The 26346-nt window shown below is 41.6% G+C and overlaps 1 protein-coding gene across 2 annotated transcripts in view; it reads right to left on the bottom strand.

Annotated features, from left to right (window-relative positions):
• Positions 1-19443: 19443 nt before the first annotated feature.
• The window catches only part of grin2ca (glutamate receptor, ionotropic, N-methyl D-aspartate 2Ca), a 75341-nt gene continuing 68438 nt past the window's right edge, over positions 19444-26346 (bottom strand). For both annotated transcript variants that reach the window (XM_063472465.1, XM_063472467.1), the window contains exons 10-13: positions 25034-25194; positions 24728-24915; positions 22666-22898; positions 19444-21831 (exon numbers count right to left, since the gene is read on the bottom strand). In XM_063472465.1, the coding sequence (XP_063328535.1) occupies positions 20209-21831; positions 22666-22898; positions 24728-24915; positions 25034-25194 (2205 nt within the window). In that variant the 3' untranslated portion in view covers positions 19444-20208. The remainder of the gene's footprint in view (positions 21832-22665; positions 22899-24727; positions 24916-25033; positions 25195-26346) is intronic.

The raw sequence follows: 26346 nt of genomic DNA, 5'->3' as shown, positions 1-26346 counted from the left end.
TTCAGCTCTGCATGTTCAGCGATTGGTAGATTCACTTTCTGCAGAGCGATCCTTTAAAAACTGAGGCGGAGGCTGTGAGGAAGTGGACAATAGAATAGAATAGAATAGAATAGAATAGAATATTCTTTATTGTCATTGTCATAAGTACAATGAAATTGAGAGATGTCTCTGGTCAATGCAACAATCACGAAAATAAATACTTAAAAACTATGTTGTAAATATCCAAGCATGTTGATATTAGACTTTCTTCGAGGGACATTAAGCTTGTATTGATTTTACCTTGATTACTTACAGACTTCTCAGTGTGCATACAAACACAGTCTCAACAATGTTCCTGAAAATGAAGAAAAGGCGAACGAGTGAATGGGAAGCAGGATTTTCTCCTTTTTTTTTAACTTAACCTTGGTTCTGTCTTATTACCAAAAAGGAAATAGCTCTCTTTAATGATCCGCCCTGTCCTTCTTTCATGTCTCTCTCATAGACATGGGAAATGAAATGGAGGAGGTAGGGAGGACCCCATTAAAGCACTCCCATTGCCCTTGAACCAGTCATTACCAAAGACATCAGCACATGATGAGAGGAAGCATGTGACAGGTGGCTTCAGAGGTGGTTGATATCGATCAGCTCTCTACTGATCACCAACCCCGCCCACGATTTAAAGCTTATGCAGGCGAGCGGCGTATTCAGCATTGTGTCCGGCACTCGACAGTCAGGCTTTTCTTGCTGCTGTTTGTTTGAAGATCCTTCGTTAACCTCACACAGTACTGCGAAAGTCCAACTGAGATTCCAAAGAATCCAGTGCCATCAAGTTATCAGTCATTTTAGCAACTATAATTATCTAATAATTTATTCTCTGCAGACCATAGTAACACTGTGCTCACATACGGAAACCTCAGTACAAACAAAGTCCTGTTCACAGCCCACTGACTTTTTATCCAATTAGCGTTGGCAGTTTAGCGGAGGGTATAATTCCATGACTTCTGTGCTTAGTTTAATTTGTGATTGAGCAATCTATTATTCAACTTTAGCGATACAAATAAATTCAAAAACCAACAAGCGTCCAACCGAAGTCAGGAAAACAATTTTCAGTAGAATTCAGCTGTGAACAGGCGGCCTGTGAAGTCGCTTTCAGACTTATCCATGTGAATGCGTCACATGTGCACAGTGAACTGAGGCTGAAAGGAAGAAATTTAATGAAGTCAAAGTCTCATTATTGGCTCAGAGAAGACACACAAACAGAAAAGGAATGAAGGAAAATTCCAAAAGCTGCGATTCCTCGAGGCTGGCTCCAAAGTGAGCTGCTTTCATTTAAAGTCACTTTTAGCTAAAAAAGAAAGCCTATATGGGCGAGGTGTCAGAAGTGTACCCCACGAGAAACAGGTACTTTATTCAATTCAATTCAGTTTTATTTATACAGCGCCGAATCACAACAACAGTCACCTCAAGGCGCTTTATATTGTAAGGTAGACCTTACAATAATACATACAGAGAAAAACCCAACAATCATATGACCCCCTATGAGCAAGCACTTTGGCGACAGTGGGAAGGAAAAACTCCCTTTTAACAGGAAGAAACCTCCAGCAGAACCAGGCTCAAGGAGGGGCGGGGCCATCTGCCATGGGAGAGAGAAGGAAGACAGGATAAAGACACGCTGTGGAAAAACTTTATGGTTACCACATCGACGTGTTGTATGCACTGGTTGTGGTTTAGACACAAACAAAGTTCAGACTGACCTAAAATTTGAAAAAAGGTGTGAAATACAAAACAATAAACAATAAGTACTGATAAACAAATAATAGCAAGGGATAACAAAGATGATAATCAGAATATAAAAGAGGACAGTCTGTAAAAACATGTTTTAAGAAGTGGCTCAAAGGAAGTTGTTCCAGCAACACCTTTAGACTTTAGTCAATGAAACACTTAGAAGGGTCTCCAAATTAATATGACGTGCTCCTTGGCACAAGACCCAAGCGTGCTTTAAAAGTGAGGAAAGCAGCCGAGGGAAGCCAGAACCGAGGTGCTGTGATGCCATCTGCTAAAACCAGTAAGAAGATGAGCTGCTGGTTTCTGAACCAGTTGGCAGGACCTTCTAATTTAATCAAAACCCTCTAATCATTTCCAAATGATTTTTAAATGTCTCTGTTATGTTGTAGTATAACTGCAATATTAACCACCACACCAATTTCTGTTCAGACACTCTTCTTTCTCATCTGTTGAACTCTGTCTCCTCATTTCTGTCCATCTTCAGCTCTCCACCCTCAACACCTACCCTGGCCTCACTCTGGCTCTTGGCATCTGGGAAAGTTTATGAAGTGTGAGACGATTTATTCAAAGAGTGGAAGGCCTGAGAATCCATTTGTGGAGTCACTTTATGGACGAGCACAAGACTCAGGAGGGCAGTGAGATGATGCGTGAGATGAAGTGTGTGTACACAGTTATACACCTTCACGTTTCTGGAGGCTGTTCAGATGCAACAAAAAGAAAAATATAGTTTTCATACACACCACTGACTCCATGCATCCATCCATTTCCTACTACTTATCACAGAGGCAGCAGTCTGAGCAGAAAAGACAAGCCTGGGGTCATCCCGGCCAGCTCTTCTAGCTTCGAGCCCTCACACTACGTCCACACTAGCCCGGATAAATTTGAAAACGGCTTTTTCGTCTGAAAACGCTCCGCGCCCGCACTATCGTTTTCAGACGTTTTCACAGAGTTGTGCATCCACATTGAAACGGCCAAAAACGCTTACGTTCCAGTCCAGCGCATGCGTGAAGCACAAGACGATTCGGCCTGACTCATTTCTGTCTGCCGTTTATTTACTTTCCGGCTCTTTGAAACGTCGCGGCAAAATGTTGAGGAAAAGCACCGAGTTTTCTAAATGGACTAACAATGAGGTGGAGTTGTTGCTGCAAGTAACACAAAAGTACAAAGTTCCAAAAGCGAGTGAGAGTTAAAGAATTTGAAGAAAAGCTGGAGCATGTACAGACTGATATTAATCTTTAATAGGGCTGTCAAACAAAACAACTGCTGTATAATGCCCTCCGCTATCTTAGTTTAATTGGTCACATGACTAAAATGTGTCATCATTTTCGAAAAGGCTCCGGGTTCGCTGTCCACACTGCGAAGCGAAAACGGCGTTTTCAAATGTATCCGCTTTGGAGAGCGTTTTCAAAACTCGGCATTTTCCTTGACCAACAACGCCGTCTCAGTGTGGACGGAAGGCCAAAACGGAGAGAAAAAGATGCATCTTCAAATGAAAACGTCTCAGTGTGGACGTAGCCTGAGTCTGTGCTGAAGCCTCATCCCAGTACGACGTGCCTGGCATACGTCACCTAGGAGGCGTCTTGGTCCGTCGCTCGAACCATCTCCACTGGCTCCTTTCGATGTGGAGTTCCTCTCAAACTGATGACTAACTGTATAACCTTGTATGCTGCAGAGCAAATAGATGCCATGATGTTAGTGAATATCACTAAAAAGGAGGAGGGAGGAAAACTAGCCAAGGACACTAAAATCAATCATGTTTGTAACCGGTCTCGATTCGCTGCATCTTCACTTTTAATTGATCAGACTGTGGCATAATTAATTGCATGCCACTTTAAAGGAGAATAAATGCTCATCAGTGTCACAAGGTAGCAAAGCCGCCTCATTGGCAGATACATGTGGTATTTTTTAAACAGATCACAAAGAAATTGATTTGAGATTAAAGAGCACTTGAAAGCATTAAATAGCATCTTTAGCAGATTTTATTTGAACCATCGAGCTGATGGCAGACATGTCATCGCCACCTTCACAGTGTAAAGATGCACTTGTAAACAGCAGGTGACTGGTCTGAAAACCTGAGCCAGATGGCAAAATGTGGCTGGAGAAAGTGAATGATCAATGGTAGACCACAGAGGCAAGGCACGCGGGGGCTGAGTGCGATCACATTTTCAAGGGTACACGTGTCACGTACCGGGGCTTAAAGGTCAGCTAGTACCAGTTTGTCCTCGTGGTGCAAGCTATTATTCAAAGAGCAGAGACAACACATTAAAGATAAAAATGCATAACAAACAAGCACAAGCTTTAACAAGCATTAAAAGCTTGAGTAAAAAGAATGTGAGATGTGATTCACAGTAATGCAGAACATCCAAATCACAGAGTAAACTGAATATTAAAGCTTTTCTAAAAGTAAATAAGTTTCATTTTTCTTCCTATCTGTTTTCATGACTGCGTGGCAGCAGCTGCACAGGATGATGGGACGGCTTCTTCAGACCTGGAGGTGCAGTGGAGGGTCTCCACATCCAGTAAGCGGTGAGGAAATGAAATGCATGAATATTTTATACCTTAATACGTCGACCATCCAAATAACGTGTCCTAATAACTTGTGTTGACTTATGGCTTTGGGAAATTTTCAGGTTTTAACAGTAGCGGTCACACAGTAAGAAAACGAAGTGTAAGGTCAGCAAAGCTTTCAGTATGGTTGGCTGCTATAGACTGTATATAAAAGATGGTTGAATCCAGAGGAGAGTCATTTCACTTCCTTTTTTTCCCATTTGTATAAAAAGCCCAACATAGAACCAAGTCCTCTAGAGCTTATCTTTACATTCTTACATGCTGTAGTGCCATTTTTAGAGCATTTCAAGTTGCTATACATTAATACAACCATTATATCCCAAATTTTAATAATATGAATGCATTCAGTTCATAGCAGCTACATAAATTGCAACATAAAGTGCAACAAACTGCAAAGAAACTGAACATCATTTTTGTTTTGTTTTGGGTTTTTTTAGACATTTTTCTAGTTACAGAAATTTCAGAGCTATCTCTCAAAACTGTAAATGTTGAACTAAATGCAAGAAAATTGCACAAAATAGTTTCCAACCAGAGGAAATTTATTTTTGAGTGTCTTCATGACACTCCCAAAAAACATCAATTGCCAAAAGAAAAATGTTTACCCCTTGAAATTTACATTCTGGTGCTACAGCTCCAGAAAGCAGCATTTATACCTCAGTCTCCCTCTGAAACCTGAATTTTGACAGTTTGGTCACTGCCATCTTGTTTCTTTGGAGCCAAAATGGATCATATGTAGTTTGACTGCTGCACTGTGGAGGACAAGAGAAAACTGCAGCGGGTGGTGAGGGCGGCAGAGCCCCCTCAGAGACATTTATACTGGCAGACTTCAGCAGAAGTATCATCATCACCCTCGCACCCTGGACACTCACTTTCCCCCCTTCCCTCTGGTAAACGCTGCAGGTCGATCAGGTCAAAGACAAACAGACTCAATAAAAGTTTCTACCCACAGGCTGTCAAACATGCCTCCACCCCCACCTCCACCCTTCACTGTGCTGTTAACATTTATGGACATTTTCACTGTATTTATAAACCGTATTTATTATAATAGCAACCAGCATGCCTACCTGTAGCCCTACCTCCTATTCATTGTGCGCTACCACTGATCACTTGCTCCTCATATTGCACCTGCTCCTTTATATGGCATATATAACTTGTATGTAACTTGTACATATCTGTGTAGATACTTATGTTATTACATACATTCCCTGTGTAGGCACCTCTTTAACTTTAAGTCTATTTTGTTTGGTTTCTCTTTTTTTCTCTCTTATTCTGAAGGAATTTTAATGTAAAAATCTACACGCTGCTAACAGAGAGATACCAAACTGTGTTTCATTGTTCTTGTAACAGTGACAATAAAGATCTATTCTATCAAGAGGATGTTGTGCTACGTTATCAGGAAGTCTCATTAGCTTAGTCAGCAGTTAAACACAGCTCAGCTCAAGCTTGTTGTATATGACATGCTACTATATTCATAAAATAAAATAACATTTTGATTGAGCATACATGCAAACACACAAGGACTCTTTTGATCTGCTGCTCTGAATATCGCACAATTCAGTGCCTCCAAAACCACTGAGTAGTAATAAGGAGAAAGGAGAACGTCGGAGTAGATTTTTATGCCTGAGCATGAAATCACAGAGCAGAGCAGCAGGTGGAGGTAGGCGACAGTGACAGTCATCTCAGAGTCGCCGTGGTGTGGTGATGGTGGTGAAGGAGCAGAGTCGGCAGAAGATGGATGCAGGCTTCAGATGAGATCCTCGCACAGCCTGAAAGAGCGCAGGCCTGAAAGGCAAAGTGTCAGAATTGCAATGAAATAAAAGACAAAGTCAGGGAGTGCTTGGCTCGCAGAAAGCAGGCAGATGGATCGTTGGACAAAAACAGTGATGAGGAAATTATTATTGAGGTGATTCTGACGGCACCAGAAAACCAGAGTGACAAAGAGACTGAGCAGAGATAAAACAGGAGCGTAGCTTCCTTATGGAACATGGTCATACGCTTCATTTATAACTGGATGTTGATGAAGAAAAACTATTCCACACGAGATAAGAGCCCCATCGAACAGATTACATAATCTAATCTCGGCATGCATACCAGCACTGTTTGAGAGTGACAATGTTTCTGTGTCCATCATCTCTTTCGCCTGCTGTCTTGGCACCACAGACCCTCACATGTGGCCCACCATCTTTTCCTGAGAGTACGCTTCAGAGGAAGGCTCCTGTGGGACTTTGGCTTATCTGCAGGCCTTGGCTAACGAATGATGAAAAACAGGCACCATCACGGCCACCAATCTGCTCCAGTGAGGGTCCTGGCCCTACGTACTCGTCGGCCCTCTGGCCTGGGTGCAGATGCCAAGGCATCTGCCCACAAATAAAAGACCCAGGCAGACTGACACCCGCCGGCCAAACAACCAGAGGCTGGTAATAACGCGTCCCTAACGGGCTTACGGATCCATCCTCTGCAGACTGAAACAGAGTTAATTGATTGTGGCATGAGGACATGAGGACATCATTCAAAACTGTTTTGTTTTTTTTCACTGCCATTAAGACAAAAAGACAAATGCTTGAATAATTCGTCATGTTTCATTCATGTTAAGGTAAAAGTGCACTCCATGGTTAATGTTCGTTTAAAGATTGCAGGTGGAGCATCATACGAACGCTGTGTCGACTACTTTCAGTCAGATAGAACAACAAAAATAAAGTCATAGTGACATTTCAGTGAATTGTAAATATACTTATATGTATTTTGGGTTTCTGTTCTTCCACCTCCTGTTTCATTTTGCAATCCCAACTTCTCATTCATTCCTTTACTTCCCCTGTTTGCTCTTTCCCTCTGGTTTTCTGCAACACCTCTAGCAATAAGACAATCCCTCACCCCAGCATATACACTCCCCCGCTTCTCTTTGTGCTTTTGCTGGATTGCTTTGTTTTTTTCCCAGGCAGTTCCTACACTGTATGCCTCCTGATTTCTTTTGATTCCAGTTCAGCTGTTTTCTTACTCTCCACATGTCTCTATCGACTCTCCTCCCATTTGACCTTTTTGATTGTTCTTTAAACTTTGCCCTTTGCCTGGCGCTTGTTAATGCTGTTCGCTGAGATGATTGGAAACCTGTACATGACTCCAAACATGCCAGTTAAGGTTAAGATTTTGGACTATGAACTTTGCTCCCATGCATTTGATTTCTGTGAACCGTTACAGACAGAGCTAACTAGTCTCCCACGCCTCCTTTGGGCTCTGTTCTTTAAGACTTTCATTCTTTAAAAATGAACCTGATGACAGGAGACTTTGGCCGTTTGAGGGCTTTTTCACCTGGCAGAGTGGGGTTTGAATCCCATGTGAAACCAATAAAAGAGCTGTGTTGGAGCATATGCTCATGTTTTCTCTGAGGGGAGAGCTGCAGACGAGGGCTCTATTTACAGATTCTGGCAGTTTTTATTTAGATTTCTGACGCCTGCAGGTTTAATAATAAGTATGCATATGAACATAGAGAGCACTTTGTGTACTATAAGAGACAAAAACAGTTGTATTTTTGCCCTGTGATGGTCTTAATGTTGAATAAAAAGCTCTGAAATACTGATTTGGCCACATCAGTGAGCGAACGCCATTCCTTTGATCCATACCTTTCTGCACCGTTGCATATTTTGTGCGTCCATTAGTCTGATTTGCTGCACACTCTGACCTCATGTCAGCAGCTCACCCTGGCTTCATCCCCTGGGAAGCACACAGTTAATAATGTTTATGAAGTGACTCCACTCCATTATCACAGCTGTCCCGATAAGGTAAATTTCTCTTTGTTCCCTTCCTGATGACTGTCAAAGTTTGTCAGTCATGTGTCACGTAATCCATCAGTAAGGTAATTAAGAAAAGTAATAAATATGGTAATGTGAAATTAACCACCAAGTAATCATAGGTGAAAAACCGAACCCGACCCCGAGCCTGTATTTTGGAGATGTGACCAAAATTACCTTTAAAAACCAAAAAAGGAAGTCGTTTCTCATGCTGGAATGATTATTTTCTTTGTTCTCTGTTTGTCAATTCACATATTCAGATTGGCTCAAGTCAGAGTTAATGTTAGGGTCAGGGTTTGGGTCACTTCGATGGTGAATTAGACCTCAGAGGGTTTAATATGGTATGTGTAATTTCAGCGTGCAGTATTTTTCTGTTTATGAAACATATTTATTGAGACCAGAACATATCTTAAGACTGTTGTGAAGCTGTGAGTGTTTTCACTGTCACGATCTTGTGATGAAGGAGGGGCGGTGTAGGAACAGTGTGGAGCATGCTCACCTTAAAACACCCTCTATCTTATCCTTTTTATTGTAATAAAGACCTCAATTTAAAACACAGTCATCATGTTCTATTAAATTAAATTTGAACTCATGAACTCATCAGTAAGATGTTTACTGACAGCCAGGCAGCTGGGGGCCATTATCTCATAGACTTCTATACAACCAGATGAGATCCTGACTGTTACCGAGAAAGCAGGTTTTAGACACTCCTGCAGGGACTTCACTTTCCTGAGCTCTGCAGACTTTTTGCAGTGTTTGCTCCCATTCTAAACTTTATTAACATTTTTGGATTTTTACAAATTCATATTTCTTACCTGAGCTTTATTAGTATTAATCTTTCATGACCCATGCACGAGGGAGTTTATGTTTCCACAGTTAAGTCATCCTGTGTTTGACTGATACACCTGCAGTGCAGCACCAACTGTTTGCACCTTGGAGCTCAGTTGCATCATTTCTCTTTGAATACTTTCATATTAAAAGGTGATGATTACCAGGCATCTTTTAAAGGTGACACATCTGACTTCCCGGCACTGATACCTTGGGAGGTGTGATGTGGTTAGATAAAAGCTCAAATATCTTTTTTTATGTACTGTTTCTGTTATTTTGTCCACCCCCCACCCCCCCACCCCCATCTCTGTGGCTTTGTGTTTCCATCCACAGAGCTGTCATGCCTGCAGTGGAACGGGAGTTCAAGGATTCATCAAACAAACAGCAGGCCAGGGTCTCTGCAGAAACTGGCTCAGCTGGTCAGCTCGGGTCCACACATCATGGCTAAGCTAATGAGAAGGGCCTGGATGGGTCGTCTGTGTGTGTGTGTGTGTGTGTGTGTGTGTGTGTGTGTGTGTGTGTGTGTGTGTGTGTGTGTGCGTGTGTGCGTGTGTGTGTGTGTGTGTGTGTGAGAGAGAGAGAGAGTGAAGCCTGGCCATCTTCCAGCTCTTACACATCCAGGTGGTTTGATTAAACACATCACTAACACATTGTCTGTGGGTTGATCAGAAGGGTCTGGGAGGAAAACCGTGAAGGGTAAAGTAGATGCAGTAGAAACAAGCAAAGCAGAACCGAAACAGTGTGACCAACATTCCCTACCTTATTGTGGACTCTTTTCCTTTACGGATGCAAAACTAGAAACTAAAAAGTGACTTTTTCTTTGCCGTCTTCTCAGCTCTGGTGTCTCGGTGAGCTTGTTAAAGTGCTGTTTGTGTCCCAGCAGAACTCATTTGGTCATTGTGCACCATCAGATCTGATCAGATCTCTCAATAAGTTTCAACCATTATGGCCTTCATTACTTCCTCCTGTCTTTCATTGTGACCAATCCTTTGAAAGTTTGTTCTTTGTGCTAATTCAAGCCGAGGGATAGCACCTCAGGTTGCTCCTCCTGCTGTCTGCTCCTCCGTTGTGCCTCCTGAACGCCGCTGTGCCTGACCGGATCGGTACTGGCGGCATTAGTCTCAGGATTGTCAGCCAAGACCTTGTTTGGCCCTTTGTCTGTTGTGATTGAATCTGCATTTTTTTCAGTTGCTGTTTTATTTGATTTTCACTGCTTTTTCATACTTTTACATTTAACCAACTAAACTAATTTGATTTTTGGTTAGAATTCAGAAAATATTGTGGTTTGGGTTGAAATAAGCCTCCTTCATCAGTAACCCGTCTCATTGAGAGCAACAGCTCCATCTCACTAATGCTTCAACTCAGTCACATGCTCCACTGCTAAAAGACACCGTGCTCCACGAGATGAGGGGCGAACGTAACTGAACTACAAGGAAACAGCGCAACAGAAAGTCCACGCTAGAGACTCGTGTTAATCCTGCTCTCGAGTGATCGTTAGCTTCTGCTATTTATTCTTTCTGTCATCATAAGAGACATGACGCGACTTAGAACTCAAAGAGCCTAAAACAGAATGCTAGATCGTCCCGGCTCTGCCACCAACAGCTTCCCAATGAGCTGAGTGCGATGTTTCACTAATATGGGTGAAGCCGAGGTCCAGCACAGCTTCAACATATCAGCTTGTTTCTGGTTTAAAGTGTCCACGAGGTCAGCTAGCCTGGCACTTATTCAGTGCTGTGGTGGGATGAGCAGAGATTATGATAGGCCTCTGGACTGAGCCACAAAGGAAACATATTTTTCTTCGTTTTAAATCTTATAATAGGTCATTTTTCTAAAAGCTCTAAAACTTTGTTGTTGTTGTTTTTAATCCTCTAATTTTTCTGTCTGGCAACCATTAACATTACAGCGAAGCCTATCTGCTAGGCTAGACTGTTTGGGTTAATGAGGTTTGGCCTTAACTGCTTTGAGGTGTTACTGATATAGCAGCCAAGTGGACTTGCTTCTGGAAAGACTTTGATCAAGAGTGTAGACTATTCTCAGAGCGATCCTTTCCCTCTGTTGGACTGCAGGCAGACGGGACGCTTCAGTGACTCATTATATCTAAAAAAGAGGACAGAGCTAGCTGGTTAGCATGCAAACCTAAGATACATTTATTATTTCAATACGTAGATGTCTTTGCCTGTCATGCCGTTGGAGCGTGCTAATGCATTTTGTTATTTGTTCAATGTTTTAAATGAAAAAAATATATATTTTGCACCTTTATTGCACTTTATTTGGTTCATCCTTCATGCAAATAATCAAATGGAGTCACAGTGTGAAATTAATTGTTCGGTGATAGGACATCAGCACAGTGCCTGAGGCCTTTAGTCAACTTTTCTCTCACTGTGGATGCACATCAGCAGCTCAGATGTACCTGTGACTGTCTAATTTCAATATTTCCAATATGCAGAGGGAATCAAGAGTGAAATCGTATTCATAAACAATCCCCTGACACTAGATGTAATCTTGTCCAGTATTTATGTGATAAAAATTGGGAAATAAATCGTCTTGCATGGCTCATCTTTGTACACCCACCTTCTATGAGTTCATACATTTTAAATGGGAGTGAGAGGCAATGAATTTGTCACCAATTAAAGCACAGATCACAGAATTACTCAGTAATTACCGGCTCAGCTGAATGAATGCTGGCCAGTTCAAATACGTGCCTGTAGAGATTTACATTAGAGTTCCACCGAATGAGTTTATTCAGCCGAGACTCGATTCTCACACTTATTAAATGCTTATGGCATTAATCTGTCTTTGTCCAATCAGAAGTCACGTTTCTATATGATACCGAGCCACAGTGAAAAGCACTCATCAGTCAGTGATATCAGTGAACAGCTCCCATTAGTGAGCACGCCATGCTGAGACGGAGCTATGCAGAGCATTTAACCCAGAAACCACTTTCAAATATAATCAAAGCTTTTCATTGGATACGCAGGAAACACATTATGGGGATATCTGCTGAAAATGAGGAATGGAAATCAGGGGATCCTGCAGCTTATTACTATACTGCACGTCCTAATCACACAACACGAGGTTGCCTGTCTGTCAGGTGAAGTTTTGACACAGTTCTCTTCTGTTCCAGAGCCACAGATCGATTGCTCTCAAAGATTGTCGTTTCTACGTGTAATTGATCTAACTGTTACCTCCTTAAAATCCCATTTCTTTTATTTCTGTACTGTGAACACTAGTTTTCATTACTTTGATAATTTCTGTGGCTCTGCAGATTGATTACTCACTGAAAATTCAGAAAGCCTGGTGCACTCTGCAGGGAACTCTAGGAACCACGAATAAACCGAATTTTCTGCTCAAAGATTTTCAGAGGATAAACAGGCCCAGAGCACACAAATTAATTCTCTTTAATTCTTCTCTAATTATGCACAATTAAAGGCTGTGAATTAATCAGTGCGCTTAATCGGCTTGCTGTCTTTGAGCTGAAATGCACCTGATTTAGAAGCTGCTGGAAGATTCTCAGAGAACGGTGACTTTATTGGATTCTGTGGATAAGCGGTTGACATTTAGCGGTTTCACTCGATGAGAGGTCTGATCTCACCTTTGGGACAGGGATTCATCCTCTGGAAAATGTGCGAGAGGCTTCAGGGAGGGTGGCGGAGTGAGCGTCTCCCTGAATGGCGGGGTGTTTGAAAGGTGAGGTTCCAATCTCGCGTTTCCGGAAATCCAGGAGTGATGTTGGGAAGGAGGGCCAGCAGGTGAGTAGTTGCCTTCTCCAGGAATGAGTTTGTAAGCAGGCTTGGTGAATTTTACCAATAGTGGCCAGGAGATTGCACTGCAGGTGAGTCTAATCAGAGGCGAGAGAACTGGGGACACAAAGAGACGAGGGTAAGTACGAGGCAAGAGACACGAGAGGCCACTGTGAGGTAGCTGATAAACTGTCAAAGAGTGGAGGACTGAGCTGGCCTTAAAAGTCCCTCTGCTGGGCGAACACAGGAAACCACAGGACCCATACAGAAAAACACCAGACACTCAGATCATGACACCTTGGGTCCTGAAATCCATGTGTGATGTGTACCACCTGCCTAAGCATCGTTGCAGACCATGAACACCCTTTCATAGAAAGGTTATTTCCTGATATCTGTGGCTGCTTTCTGCAAAAATGGTTCAGGGATGGTTTGAGAAGCACAACAACAAGTTTGAGATGTTGACTTGGTCTTCAAATTCCCCAGATCTCAATCCAATCGAACATCTGTGGAAGATGGAGGCCCTACCTTATAGCTTACTCCTTGACTTGAAGGATGTGTGGCTAACATCTAGGTGCAGAAACCACAGCACAGCTTCATGGGTCTTTAATTGAGTCCATGCCTTGACGGGTCAGGGCTGCTTTGGCTGCAAAACTGGGGCCAACACAATATTAGATAATTATGATGTTAAGTCAGTGTCTAATACTAAAGATCAGTGATTCTCAAATTGTATAACTTTGTTTGCCAATGAAGGTACTAGCAATGAGCCACAATGAAGCTCATCAGTCCATGTATTTTCTTAAGCAATTATCCACTTGATGTAAACGAAGGACCGGAGCCCATCGCTGCTGTCGTAGGATGAACGGCAGGGTAGACCCTGGGCGTGATGCCAGTCTTTTGCAGAGCTACTGCAAATATAGACCTATTGTCAATTTAGAATTACTCGTTAATCTAACATAAATTAATCTAACATACGTTCTCTGGACTGTGGAGTACAGGCAGTGAGTGGGCAGCACCAGAGGACCATACTGATAAGGGTCACACATTGGACAGTTGAAGTGAAACACGGCACACACTGTGCTCAATTATGTTAAAGTCCATGAATTATGTATGTGGATGATTATTTTGTGGACTGAACACCCGAGCCTTTGTTTCAGCACAAATATTTAGTTCAAACAGTTTTTTGTTGTTTTGTGTTTTTTTTAGCGTAACTCATTTCAAGTCTTTTTCATTTGACAAGCTTGCAGTGAAACTGTATTTGTCATGTTAACTATATGATTGTATTTATTAATATAATGTATTCTTGTCACTTGTGTAAATGTTTCACACTTGACTGCTAATGTGAGTAATCAGTGATGATGATAGTGTTATCTTCCAGGGTGGTAACTCTGAAAACAGCTTTACTGTCTTAAAATTGTTTTCACCATCTTCAGCAGCTCGCGGGTCAGGACTGCTACAGTGCACGTGAGTGGATATTCTGGACAAAGCGAATTGCTGGTCATATTTTACGTGCATGTGCAGAATCATTTATCAACTGCACTGCAATCAGCCAGCCCTCACATCAATTCCGCAGGTCTCAGAGAGCAGTGCAGAATACATAAACGCCTCATCGCTGCACCATTATATCGCTGTTTGTCTTGGAGCCAAGCTGAAAACACACGAGAGCCCGAGGCATGAGACGCAGAGATATGAATTTTGCATCAATACGGGCCACAGACTGCACTCATGGCTTTGACTTTTTCTTTCTACCTTTGAGTAAATCAGAGCGATTAGGGCCAGCGGACTCCTTTAAAATGTGCTGACGTGGCACATGTGTTAAATCAAGCACTGTGAGCTGTAATATTTCAAACAATATCAGAAAGACACTTAGTGGGACATAGTGTAGTGTTAGGCTTTTATGTTTGGCTTTGTGATAAAGCTTGTGTTTGGATAGGATTAAGAACTGAGTGTGGCTTTCAGCCCCGCTCAGCAATTGGTGTAAACACTGAAATAATGTCAGGGTGAAAATAAAGTTTGTCTGAAGGCTTTTAAAGTGTGTTCGCCAGCAAATCGAACTTCTTTTTTGCAGTATTTGGCTGCAGATTTGGAAAATTTTGTTTTAATGCCCCAAGCATCACACAGTGCGGCAGCTCTCCCCGCAGACAGACAGCGCAGGAGCCCATCCAACTTTATTTCAAATTCTAGTGAAAAGTTGGAAAGATTTAGAGTAACTGATGCACAGTATATCTCTGATATGTCCATTTGATGGATGATACATCCTGAAAAACATAGGACTCTTGGCTGTGAACACTCAGTGTAAACATTGCTTCAATTAAGAGCTGAAATAAGCTGATACAGGATATATGTGATGCTGTCAGCTGGTGCGAAATAAGGTGATTTTTCAAGCTGTAATGCTTTTTCAAAGGGAAGCATAAGCAGAAAAATGAAATTTAATACACAACTGATGTCTGGTTCCTCCATCAAAAGGAAATAGAGACATTCCAGAAACATATTTATTTGTGTATTTTAGAGATTATTATTCACTAGCTCTATGTGTCACATGTAGTAAAACTCAGATTTGCATTACTCAGTGTTTGATTTTGATTAACACTTTTTTAAACCAATAATTCACATATGTGTGTCTGACAAATCAGAATCTACATTTAGAACAATTTCTTTTTTCAATATAAAAGGTCCGACCCCCCTTTCCCTTTGTGTTCACTTTACCCCATTGGTAATATTCCCATGGATGAATATATTTGTGTCTAACTGGCTTTCTATGAATGGATGACTGGACTCATTATTCATTAAAATAATTATATGCTTTTATATATTTTATATTATACCAGCTGTATAATATACCTCAGTAACAATCTCATTTTATTGGGTACTCTGCTTTTATAGATCTGTTTCCAACAAGTTGTAACATTAAAGGAGAAAGAAGAAAAAATATAAAGAATATGCTTAAACATTATAGTCAAATAAAAATGTTACAAGACATAATAGAAAGCATTAAAACATTTTTTTGTGTTCTCTGTATTTCTTGTACGCTTGTTACTACAAAATGAATAAAAGCAAAACAAGAAGAAAATTATAAAATAATTTATTGTTCAGACTTATAGAGCAAAGGTTCATTTAGCTACTCGATTCCACTTCCACTTATAAATTAATAATTTTTACTCAGGCAGGAGTCTAAATCGACTATGCTGTTCACAGACAACACTGTGATCTGTAGCGAGAGTAGGGAGCAGGTGGAGGGGAGCCTGGATAGGTGGAGGTATGCACTGGAGAGAAGAGGAATGAAAGTCAGTCGAAGTGAGACAGAATACGTCTGTGAATGACAGGAAGACAGGTAGAAAGGTGAACATGCAAGGAGGGCAAGTGGTGAAGGTGGATGAGTTTAAATACCTGTGGTCAACCATCCACAAACACGCCAGCGCACAAGAGAGGTGAAGAAGAGCGTGCAGACGGGGTGGAGATGAGAGTCAGGGGTGATTTGTGACAGAAGGAAAGCAGCGAGAGTGAAAGGGAAGGTTTATTAGATGGTAGTGAGACCTGTGATGGTGCATGGTTTAAACTGAAAAAAGCCAGGAGGCTGAGCTGGAGGTGTTGAGAGGGAAATAAGTGGAGCAGAGAGGCAGCTCAGGATACGCAGGTGTGGTTTGGACATGCGCAGAGGAGGGAGAGTGGACATGATGGGCGTGACAGAGTATAGGATAGGGTGAGATGGAGGTAGATGACCCCTAAATGGGTTTATTCACTGCCATATATTCAAGCCCGATTCTATTAACAATTAAATGTTTTGGGTTTTTTTTACTAATAATATATTAAATAAATTTGGATTTTTAGCTTAGTTTTCACTGTTTTCTGTCAGTAGGAGCAGCGCCCTCTGCTGGTGTCTCCAGACTTGGACCACGGTTTCTCCTCCTGTTTGCTTCGGTACGTTCGTCTGTGTTAAACTCTTATAAATCCTTTAAATATGACATTATTTCTGCTGTTAAACGGAGTGTTGTTTGTAATTTTCATGTGACAGTAGTCCTCCAGCGGTCAGTGTAACTCTGTCGGGCACAGGTGATCTCGGCTAGCTTAATTGATTAGCTCTAAGAGCCGAGCTTGCTAGCTAACAGTCAGGCTAAGTGATTTCTTCCAATAAATAAATAATAGGGTGACCAACGGTCCTCCCGTTTTGTGCTTGTTGGCTTGTAAAAGCCTATATGACATTTGAATTTCACCATTCATTAACCACACAGAGAAGGCATCGTTTAAATATGTTAAATTTTTTTTTATAAACAAACAGTATTATTAAAGTTCTTCATGATTGGGCCAAGTGTCCTCTTTTTTGGAAGTCAAAATATGGTCACCCTATAAATAATAAAGAAAGAAGTTCATCCAATAGAAATTTGCTGGGGGTGTATCTGTCACTGAAATAATGAAAGACAGATCCATAAATACATACAATAATAATGTATTTGCAGTAGTTTAATTTCAGCTCAGTGTGAGAGTCTTTACTGCCTGTTCTTAGTTTAAAGAGCTTCTAATTTCTCTGCTTTCAAGTCACATATGAAGTCAAATAATATTAATGAAGTTGAGAACATGTTAACAAAAACAAGATGCCAGCTTCCTGTTTTTGTTTTGTTTGTTTTTTCATTTGACCTCTTTGCTTTTGTTCTAAAACTGCCGTTTTATCTGTTTACAGTATTTTTATTGGATTACTGTTTCTGTATTCCTTGGCTTATACATGATGCCTGCTGCTAATGCATAGTAAGTTCTGAGCTTGAGGACAGAGAAGTGTTATGGACCAGATCTCATGTATTTATTTTCAACCTGGCATTTTTTATTTCTTTTATCATTATTTTTATGTATTTTCAGGTATGTAACTGTCAGTTTCTTCTCTTTTTCATTTTCTTTATTTGCCGTTCTTTTACTTCCTGTCTGTGCAGGGTGGAAGAGAAGACTGACAGCTGACACCCAGATGAACATCAGCCAGGTCAGGCCGGCTATCATGTTTACTGTAAATGTCCAGTTTTGTCCATACTTCTCAGAGTTGTTATTTAATGAAAACAAATGCCTCATAGAAACAAACACACAGATCAAATCTTAAATAAAGACACATTCTGATTTCTTTAACAGACTTCAGAATCACATGGAGAATGTGTAGCATTGAACATGGGACACATTTTGCCTGTCTTCTGTGTTATTTTGCTTGTGGATAAGCCGGTGATGGTTGCATGCTGTAATTTGGCTTTAGGCATGTAAATATCAGAAATATTCATTGCTGCTTTGAGTATGGGAACCTTTGCCACGATAAATGTTTACCGCCTCTGCTAACAGGTGAGTTTCTGCCTGGGCTCTGTTTAATTGCTGTTCTGAAGTGCGCCTGCTGACGCTGCTGGCTGTTTTCGTTGCTCTCTGCAGATCTGCTCCTGGCTGATTGTTCTGGTATCTGTTGGCTGAAGCTTTGAGCGTTCATACTGCTGTGTGCGGTGTTTGTTTTAACTCTTTGTAAACTTTATTCTGCTGGCTGAGCTGCAGTCATTTCCCTTTGTTTTTTGCTTGGCACATGCAGTTGGTGCTTTCATGCAGCTGACTGTGAACAACATGGAGTGTGAACACAGGTTATTTGAGCCATCAGTCGGGTTATTCTTTGTTTTTGTTGTGTCTGTTGGCTGTTCGCAGGAAAAGCTACCAGGCCAAATTTCATGACAGTTTGTGGAGATGTGCAGCTTATGATTAAATATTGGTGAATTAACCCATTAAATATTAGCGTAGCCATAGATCTGTCCTAATCAACCAATGGATTATTTGGACAGACAAGTTCCTACTCTCGTTTTTATAAAAATGTGGTAATATTTACCATCTCAGCTCAAACGCCTCATTTCCCTCTTACTTACAGTGCTTTTGATTTATATACTGCCTTTGCTTTTTGTTTTATTTCGAGTGGGGCCTTTCTCTGTGGCTGCAGGGGCAGCTCTCTGTGTTTACTCTCTTTAGAGATTGGCAGCCAGATACAACAGCAGCACCCTGACTGAGCTGTTTGCACACGACTGTTGTGCGAATGAGTGTTGATCTTATGGTTTGTTACCCAGACGGATGCTGTGAGCTGTGTGAAGGGATATTCTGTTGTTTGCAACTTTCTCATTTTACATCATTTTACATGTTACTGTAGCTGAAACCAAAACGCCATGGTTTTTGAGCCTACAGTTAATATTTAAACACTTCAAACATCTAAGATCAAGTCAGGACAGATCTGGAAGTGAAGTTGTTAACTCTGCTTTGGGCAGTTGTCAGGGCAGTACCTCATGTACATAAATATTTTTTGTAGAGATTTTATCATTTGAACAATAATAACAACTATTGACTGATATGTGAATGTGAATCAGTTGTTTTATCTACTAAAACATTGACTGAACATTAGAAAATATGAGATTTGGCTTACAGAAAGATATTGCTTAAGGTCTGCAACTCTTTGAACCCTCTGTTGCTCCTTTGGGAATTCAGACTTTTCAGTGACAACATAAAAAAACAGATTTTGTTGTTGTAAATGGATAAACATCCCTCTCTTTTCTGTGCCTAGTGAAATAATTTGCTTGTCTTTCTGTGTTAGCTACCTTATGTACTGATCTTCAGGGCCATTTAGGAAAAACCGCTTGTTTGATTTGACCAAGTCTTGTTTAAATGTCTGTAGATTATAAGTGATCTGTGGAATAGCAGACCCTAGGCTACTTCACTGAAAAATGGTTCCAATATACTGTATTTATTCTTTCTGTATGATTTGATGGACTGTGTGCATAATACAACACAAGTTTAAATGAGAGAACCACTTTCTTTATATCTCCTTTGAATATGAGAGGATACAGATGAAGAGGACAGAGGAGGATCCCAAAAGACCCTTGAGATGGCCTTGTTCTTTATTAAAGGGTAGTGTGACAATGGAAATACATGATACTTTATATGGTTTTCCCTTTTTAAAATCCCAGTCAAATTACATTAATGACCAGTGGAGCAGAAAGTCTCAGAACAACAGTCCGCCCAAGGTCGTGGACTTAGAAATTTACGGAAGACATGTCAGTGGTTTGATCACAAATTATATCGATAATTTATCACCCAATCGAAATGGTGGGAAACTGAAGTGAATTTGTAGGAAATGAGAGCAGAAAATCACAAGTTGTAATCAGATCGAGAGGCTACAGTATATTGTCTCCCAGTATTCTTTCACATAGCAACACAGCATTTAAAAATCGTTTAAATAACAATCAACGGGTTAAATTCTTATGTATTAAATACTTTTCAACATTGCCTTTTTTAAAATTTGTATTTCAGTTTGGCTTATAAAGTCCCAGCAGTAATTTGCTTTTGAGTGTCTTCTCCTTTTACATATCGCTGCCCAAGATATTATTGCACTGATAATTGAGAGTCAATGCTCTCAAATACACTGTTGGTGTAGAGTTTTATTTTTGCTTTAACCAGAGGCTGAGGGGAGAACCTCCAGGCATTCCTTGAAGGGGCTCAGTCACAGAGCCTAATGGAGGACTGTTAAGGATGGTGGTTCAGACCTCAGACTCCAGGCTTGAAACCCTACCCCAGGGCTTTGGCACATAGGGACTGTTGACTCTTCGCGCAACCAACACCTGCCTCCGGTCTCTAGGCCCAGAGCCTGGGTCTTCCCTCTTTCCTGTGCCATCGTAGGCCCCAAACATATTGTTGTGGTAAACCATCTGCCTGTCACTCATACGAGGCAGCATTGCTGCATTGTCTGGGCAGTGGCTTGTACAGGGAAACAAGTGGCACATGTCCTTGGAACTGTTGTAGAACTGGGACGGTCCCTGGGCCAGTGGCCCCACGTACACTGGTAAGTCTGTGTACGAGTTCAGGTAGGTGGAATAGTGTCTGTGCACCACTGTGGAGGAAGAACGGCGCAGGGCGGCTGCGTTCTGCAGAATGGCTTCCCTGTAAGAGGGCAGCCGGGTGGACTCGGAGTACTTGAGCTTTTGCTTGTAGGGGTAGGAGCCCATGTGGGCTGGGTCCAAGTAGGCTGGCTCAGCAGCCAAAGGGTAGCAGGACAGGTTGTGTCCCAGACTGCCATATAGCTTGTGGGGTTTGGGGTTAGCCACTACCACCCGTGGAAACAAGTCAGGCATGTCTCCTCTGGTCGGGGGAGATGTGGATGTCGAAGGCTTTGTTTCATCTACCTGATGGATCCTGTCATTGCCCCACGTGGCTTTGAGGAATGAGGCGCGGCGGTTCAGTTTGTCCTTTCCGAGGAGTGGTATGTCGTCCATGTCGGGTTCCAGGTAGGACTTCATGCAGGAGTTGCAGCTGGTGCTGCCACTAGGGTAGTGTCCTGCGGTGCAAGGCATGGCAGCTGCACTGGAGGCGTGGTTGCTTAGGAGGTGATTTGCTCTCAGCTCGGCGAGGCAGGTTTGAGGTTCATCGTAATCACCTCTTACTCTTGGGTCTGCAGCATCAAACATATAGCTATGGGACCTCCTCCTGCGACTCACACAGTCAGGGGGGTAGCTGAACTTCCTCCTCAGGGGTGCTCTGTGTTCCATGTAGATATCTGGCATCTGGAAGTCCCTGTAAGTGGCAAAAGGAGAGATGGGGTGACGGGCTTGGTTCTCCACATACAGCCTGCTGCTGGGATGGGGGTTTGACGGTCCGGCAGGAGAAGGATCCCTTATGGCGATGTGAGGGCTGCTGAGGCTGGAGATGGGCAGAGTCCTCTCTAAGATGTGCTGACTGCTGCGGGCGGGCAGCGTGTACCGGAGTGGGGTGGGTCGAGTTACCACCCGGGGCTTATCCAGGAGGGTTTGGGATGAAGAATCCCCATAATGAATCGGAAAGGTGGGTGTAATGGCCCTCTGAGGGTACGGAGAATGGTTGTCTGTGATGCTTGAGATGTAGGGCAGGCGTCCGTGAGTCATGTCTGTGGTGGTAACTCTGGGTGGGAGGGCAGCTCGCACATTGTCGGCCCCCCGCCTGCTCCAGTTCTCTATTGTTTTGGTGGCATTATCCAAAGAGTTCTCCACTCTTGCAGAGGACACCATGTCCTTGGCTGTTTTAAGCATCTTTAGCATATTGGCTTGTGTATAGTTAGAAGTGACGTCTGGACTCTGTATGCTCCCGTTGTGGTCAGCGGACTCTACCCCATTGAAGCAGCTGTAGATGCCCTGCGGAGAGGTGGAAAGTTAATATTAATATGTGTAAACTTCATTAGATACCAGAATGACCAGCAATTTCATCAACTGAGTGGGATAAATAAAAATAGATATTTTATTGACATGCTGACCTAGTAAAGTGGAAAAAAATGACAGAAAACTGTAACTGCAGAAGGAGAGTCGTTATTGTTTTGATGGTTTATGTGCGTGTTGCTGTGATTGAAATGTTGTTTGGACACAGCTTCATCTCAGGAATATAAATGAGCGATTTGCTGATCGTGCACTTACCATATTAGTTTTTCCACTTTTATCCCATCAGCTATATTTTACATCCACATTGCATATCTCTTTGGAATACTTAATCTCATTTTTGACTACACTAGACACACAGATGAAGTTTTTTTTTTTTTAATGGGGCAATTTAAATTCAGTTTCACAAGCAGCACGACTGCCACTTTATTCCAGTATCCCTGAAGTCCCTTCATTGCTTTAAGCTCACTGTATTTTACAGTCTTTCTTTTACGGATCGCTACCCTTGAACTATTGTGGTTGTGTACTCACCTACTGGATTTCCAATGTCTTTTAATGCTCTACTTTGAAGGAGACCTCAAAAAGGATACAGCCTTTTTTACAACTGCGCATTTTTGGGCAGTTAGTCTGCATAAACATGAGCACTGAATCTGTTTGGGTGAATTTTCCTTGTTGGGAACTATTTATTATTATAGATTGTTATTTAGATTTTACTGACAGCACATGAATGCACTTCTTAAATGTTTAATTGCAAAATGTGTAACAATAAGGAGCTACGTGGCTGATGAAAGTAACATAAACCACTTGGGTACTTACTCTGCTGATAGCTAGGAGGAAGTCCAAGCGCTCTGATTTGTGGACTGAATGTCGTAGTTTCCAGTAGAGGAGATGTTCCCACGCAAAAACCAGCAGGCTCAGGCCCATGGCAACAAGCAGCATGTAGAAGACCCCCGCCATATTGTCAATGTCCAGCTTACTGCTCATGACTTCTTTCTTTTCATTACGGCAGATGCCAGTGAGCCAGACGGTCTGCAGCTTTTGTGTGTCACCTGTGAGCGAGGAGCACAGAATACAGGCTTAAGCTCTATTTGCATAACACTAGCAGTATTTTTAGGGAGTAATAGAACACCCTCCAATCTCCTTTGAATGTCATTTACATGGGATAATGAAATTCTTTCAGATAATCAGTACCCCAGATAAAACGGAGTAAAGTAGTTTTTCTTTTTGCAAATTGAAAAATCCTGGGCAGACAGCGGTTGTTTGTCTAAAACAAGGGGTCTCAAACTGCAGCCCCACAGACCAGGTGGGAGCATGGGTAACATTTACTTGGCCAGGGAAGACTGCAAGAAGGAAATGCACCTCTGTACATTTAATTCATGCAAAGTTCATATTGAACTAAGCAGCAGAAAACAAGACCAAGGTAGCATTCCTTTTCAATTTCAGGATCACCTTTATTATAGTCATTTAGGATTGTGCAGATGCAGACAACAATCTGAGGGGGCAGACTCAGTGCAAGTAAGGCATTACAAGCCTATTATCTGTCTTGCTATGTTATGCGATATCTCCACATGTTATCGACAACTGCGACTTGGACTTGTCTTGGTGCACGCATGCATGCACACACAAGTCCTTGCACGCACTTCTGCTTCCTTTGGAATAAATGTGCATGTGTGGAATGGCTGCACTGGTGCATCTCAAAATGAGAGAAAACGCAAGGATAGTTTCATTTTTAAATTAGAGCTTAACAGCCTCTACTACTTTGTTGTTGAAAGAGGTTGCAGAGGTCATGGCGGACACTAGAGGAGAACCAGGTGAGATTTTTCCCACATATGAAAAAACACTGGAGGACTCAGAACTACCTTAAATAATTAATTAATTACAAAAAAGATCCAGGCAACTAATCAAATGATAACTTTCAACTTATTCTAACTAATTACAGTGTTTAAATCATGTTTTTTTTGTGCTGTATAAATGACTCTCCAACTGCTACAGCTACAGCGTAGTAGGGAAGTGCTCTCTGGTGTGTGTATTTCTCTGTCACCAGGAGCTGTAGTGCTCTGTTTGTTTTGTTTGACCAGTACAGTATGCATTACAGAGGGTGGAAAGTGCTACCTTAACAAGTGAACTTTAACCCCCGGCCCCTGTATGTCCTGCACCGATGCCATTGGTTATTTGTGATTTCTCAGGGGGACGATACGATGATCCAGTGATGGAGACCACCGCCCAGCCTTATGGCTATTATTGCAAAGAAAGCTTTCATATAGCTGGCTCTAGCAAACATGTTAGCAGCGATATCAGTAAAAATAAAGCTATAAATCAAAAGAAACATAAACCGCCATCCGGATCATCTGAAAACATTTTTTGGCAACACCAACAGTGTCGACTCAGTCATTTGTTTGCTTCCTAAACTGCCTCCACGCTACCACGAAAACTGTGAGATCTGTGAGATCTTTATGTTTATGACAGCTGTTGTCTTCCCCTTCTTCCCTCTAGAGTAAAAAGGCTTCCTGCCTAAATCGTGTGCCTTTGCTGGTGAGCTGAGGAGTGATAAGTCTGACAGTGTGCTTTATTATCCAACTTGCTACCTATTGCATATTCTGCCAAAGGTTATGGGGATTTTTCCTGAGGCTTTGCAATAGTTTACCTAAGGACCTAAAGTATCACATTTGATCTTATCTCATGAAAGTTTCTTTATTGCTTTTATGATCTTTCATCCTCTCATTCAGATAAATTTTACTGCAATAATATTGTGTGGCCCTTTTATTACAACAGTATAGGTTTTGCTTTCAATCATTAGAAATGTTTCTTATTCAGCTTTATGGGAATACTGCAAATACAAATATTAAAGCAATCTATTGTACATAAATGAAGAATTTACCATCAGCCAGGAACTGGAGCAGGGCCAGGTCGATGGGTCGTTTCCAGCGTGAATCCTTCTGGAGTGCAATGCCATAACCAGTGGTAGCAAACACTTTGCCACTGCCAATTGTCACCAGCTTACAGCCTTCGTCTTTGCCAGCCATGTAATTCAACACAGCAGCGTCATAGATAAAAGCATCCAGTTTCCTAGCAGGGTAAAGAAAAAGATTTTTACTCAAATGGCCATCGTGTAATTGTCTGGCTCTTCTTTCAGTCACACTTCTGCTGTGAGGAGACTTTTTTACGATTCCTGGCTGACACTTACCCTGTTTTGAGGCTGTTAAGGGCATCCTCCACTCCCTTCTGGTTGTATTTGACCATGTGGGCATGCATCTCGGGATAGTTACTCCTTATGTTGCGCTCTGTGCTGCCATTTGGGACCGTACCAAAGCGGAATGGAGGATACTGCTCCTGCGGCTTTTGAAACTGGAAGTAGAAAAACAATTTTTAATGACAAAAATAATGCTGTTGATCGAATAAGTGTCTCAGGAGAGACAATGGCATATTGACATAGATTATCCAATCACTCTGATGTTTTATGAGGAAGCACTTCTCCTCATGTGAAAGAGAAATAAGAACAAGAAGGCTCAAGGAAAAACTGAAATGTGATGATTACAATTTCCATTAAAAAAAACAAACAAAAACCTGATCTTTGGATCCAATATTGTCTGTTTTCAGACAAAATAATTCACAGCATGCTGAAGTTTTTTTTGTTTTGTTTTGTTTTCATTGAAGGAAGTCTTTCTAAATTGAATAAAACTAAACAATATAACTAAGCTCCACAATGCTTGTTCTGTTGGAGCTGATTGTGTCTGATTACAAGCTGAACATGCGGTTACTTTGTATAACATTTCTGCATCTCAGAAAGACCGAGTGCTCGTGAACAGACTGAGTTTAAACACAAATCGTCAGAGCTGTTAAAATAAAGAAACCGAAGTAGCAGAGTACAGGTTACAGTGTTGGCATTATGAGGAACACCAGTGCAGTCTCCGCCCGTAACGTATCCCGTCTTCATATTTAGAAATGAAATATCAATATTGTGACAAAATGCACAGAGACTGATATGTAAATAAATGATATTTGTTTGTACAGTTATGCGTTTCGTCACCTCGTTGCTCAAATAACAGAGTTATTGATGAATTTGACCTGTCCCGTTATCTGTTTTTTAATTTTCTCTAGGCATCATAATAGTATAATCATTGTGATTTGTTTTTTTCAAATTCTACTATGACTATCTAATTATATTACAGTGAAAATCTGATAATGTGACAGATAATATGAGAAAACAGAGAAATGACATTTGCTGCAGTCTGCATGGCAGTGACACACAGTTAACACTTCTGGAGGAAATCACATCAGCTGCAGCACAGGCTGCTGACATCAGCACAGGATCGGGGTTATTAATGGCCGGTCAGGGCCCTGTAGTACGAAGCAAGTACAACATACCCAGGATATCATTTCACCTCACTTACTCCAACACTGGCAATCAGGGTAAGCAGTCACACAAAGGTGGTTATCAACTCAATAAATCAACCCAGGGCTTTCAATCATGTTCTCATGAAAGAGATGTCATTGGCA

The sequence above is a fragment of the Pelmatolapia mariae genome, linkage group LG4 (genome assembly GCF_036321145.2).
Source record: "Pelmatolapia mariae isolate MD_Pm_ZW linkage group LG4, Pm_UMD_F_2, whole genome shotgun sequence".
Classification (NCBI taxonomy): Eukaryota; Metazoa; Chordata; class Actinopteri; order Cichliformes; family Cichlidae; genus Pelmatolapia; species Pelmatolapia mariae.
The sequence above is the reverse complement of the archived record's forward strand: the minus strand, read 5'-3'. Positions and strand labels throughout refer to the sequence as shown.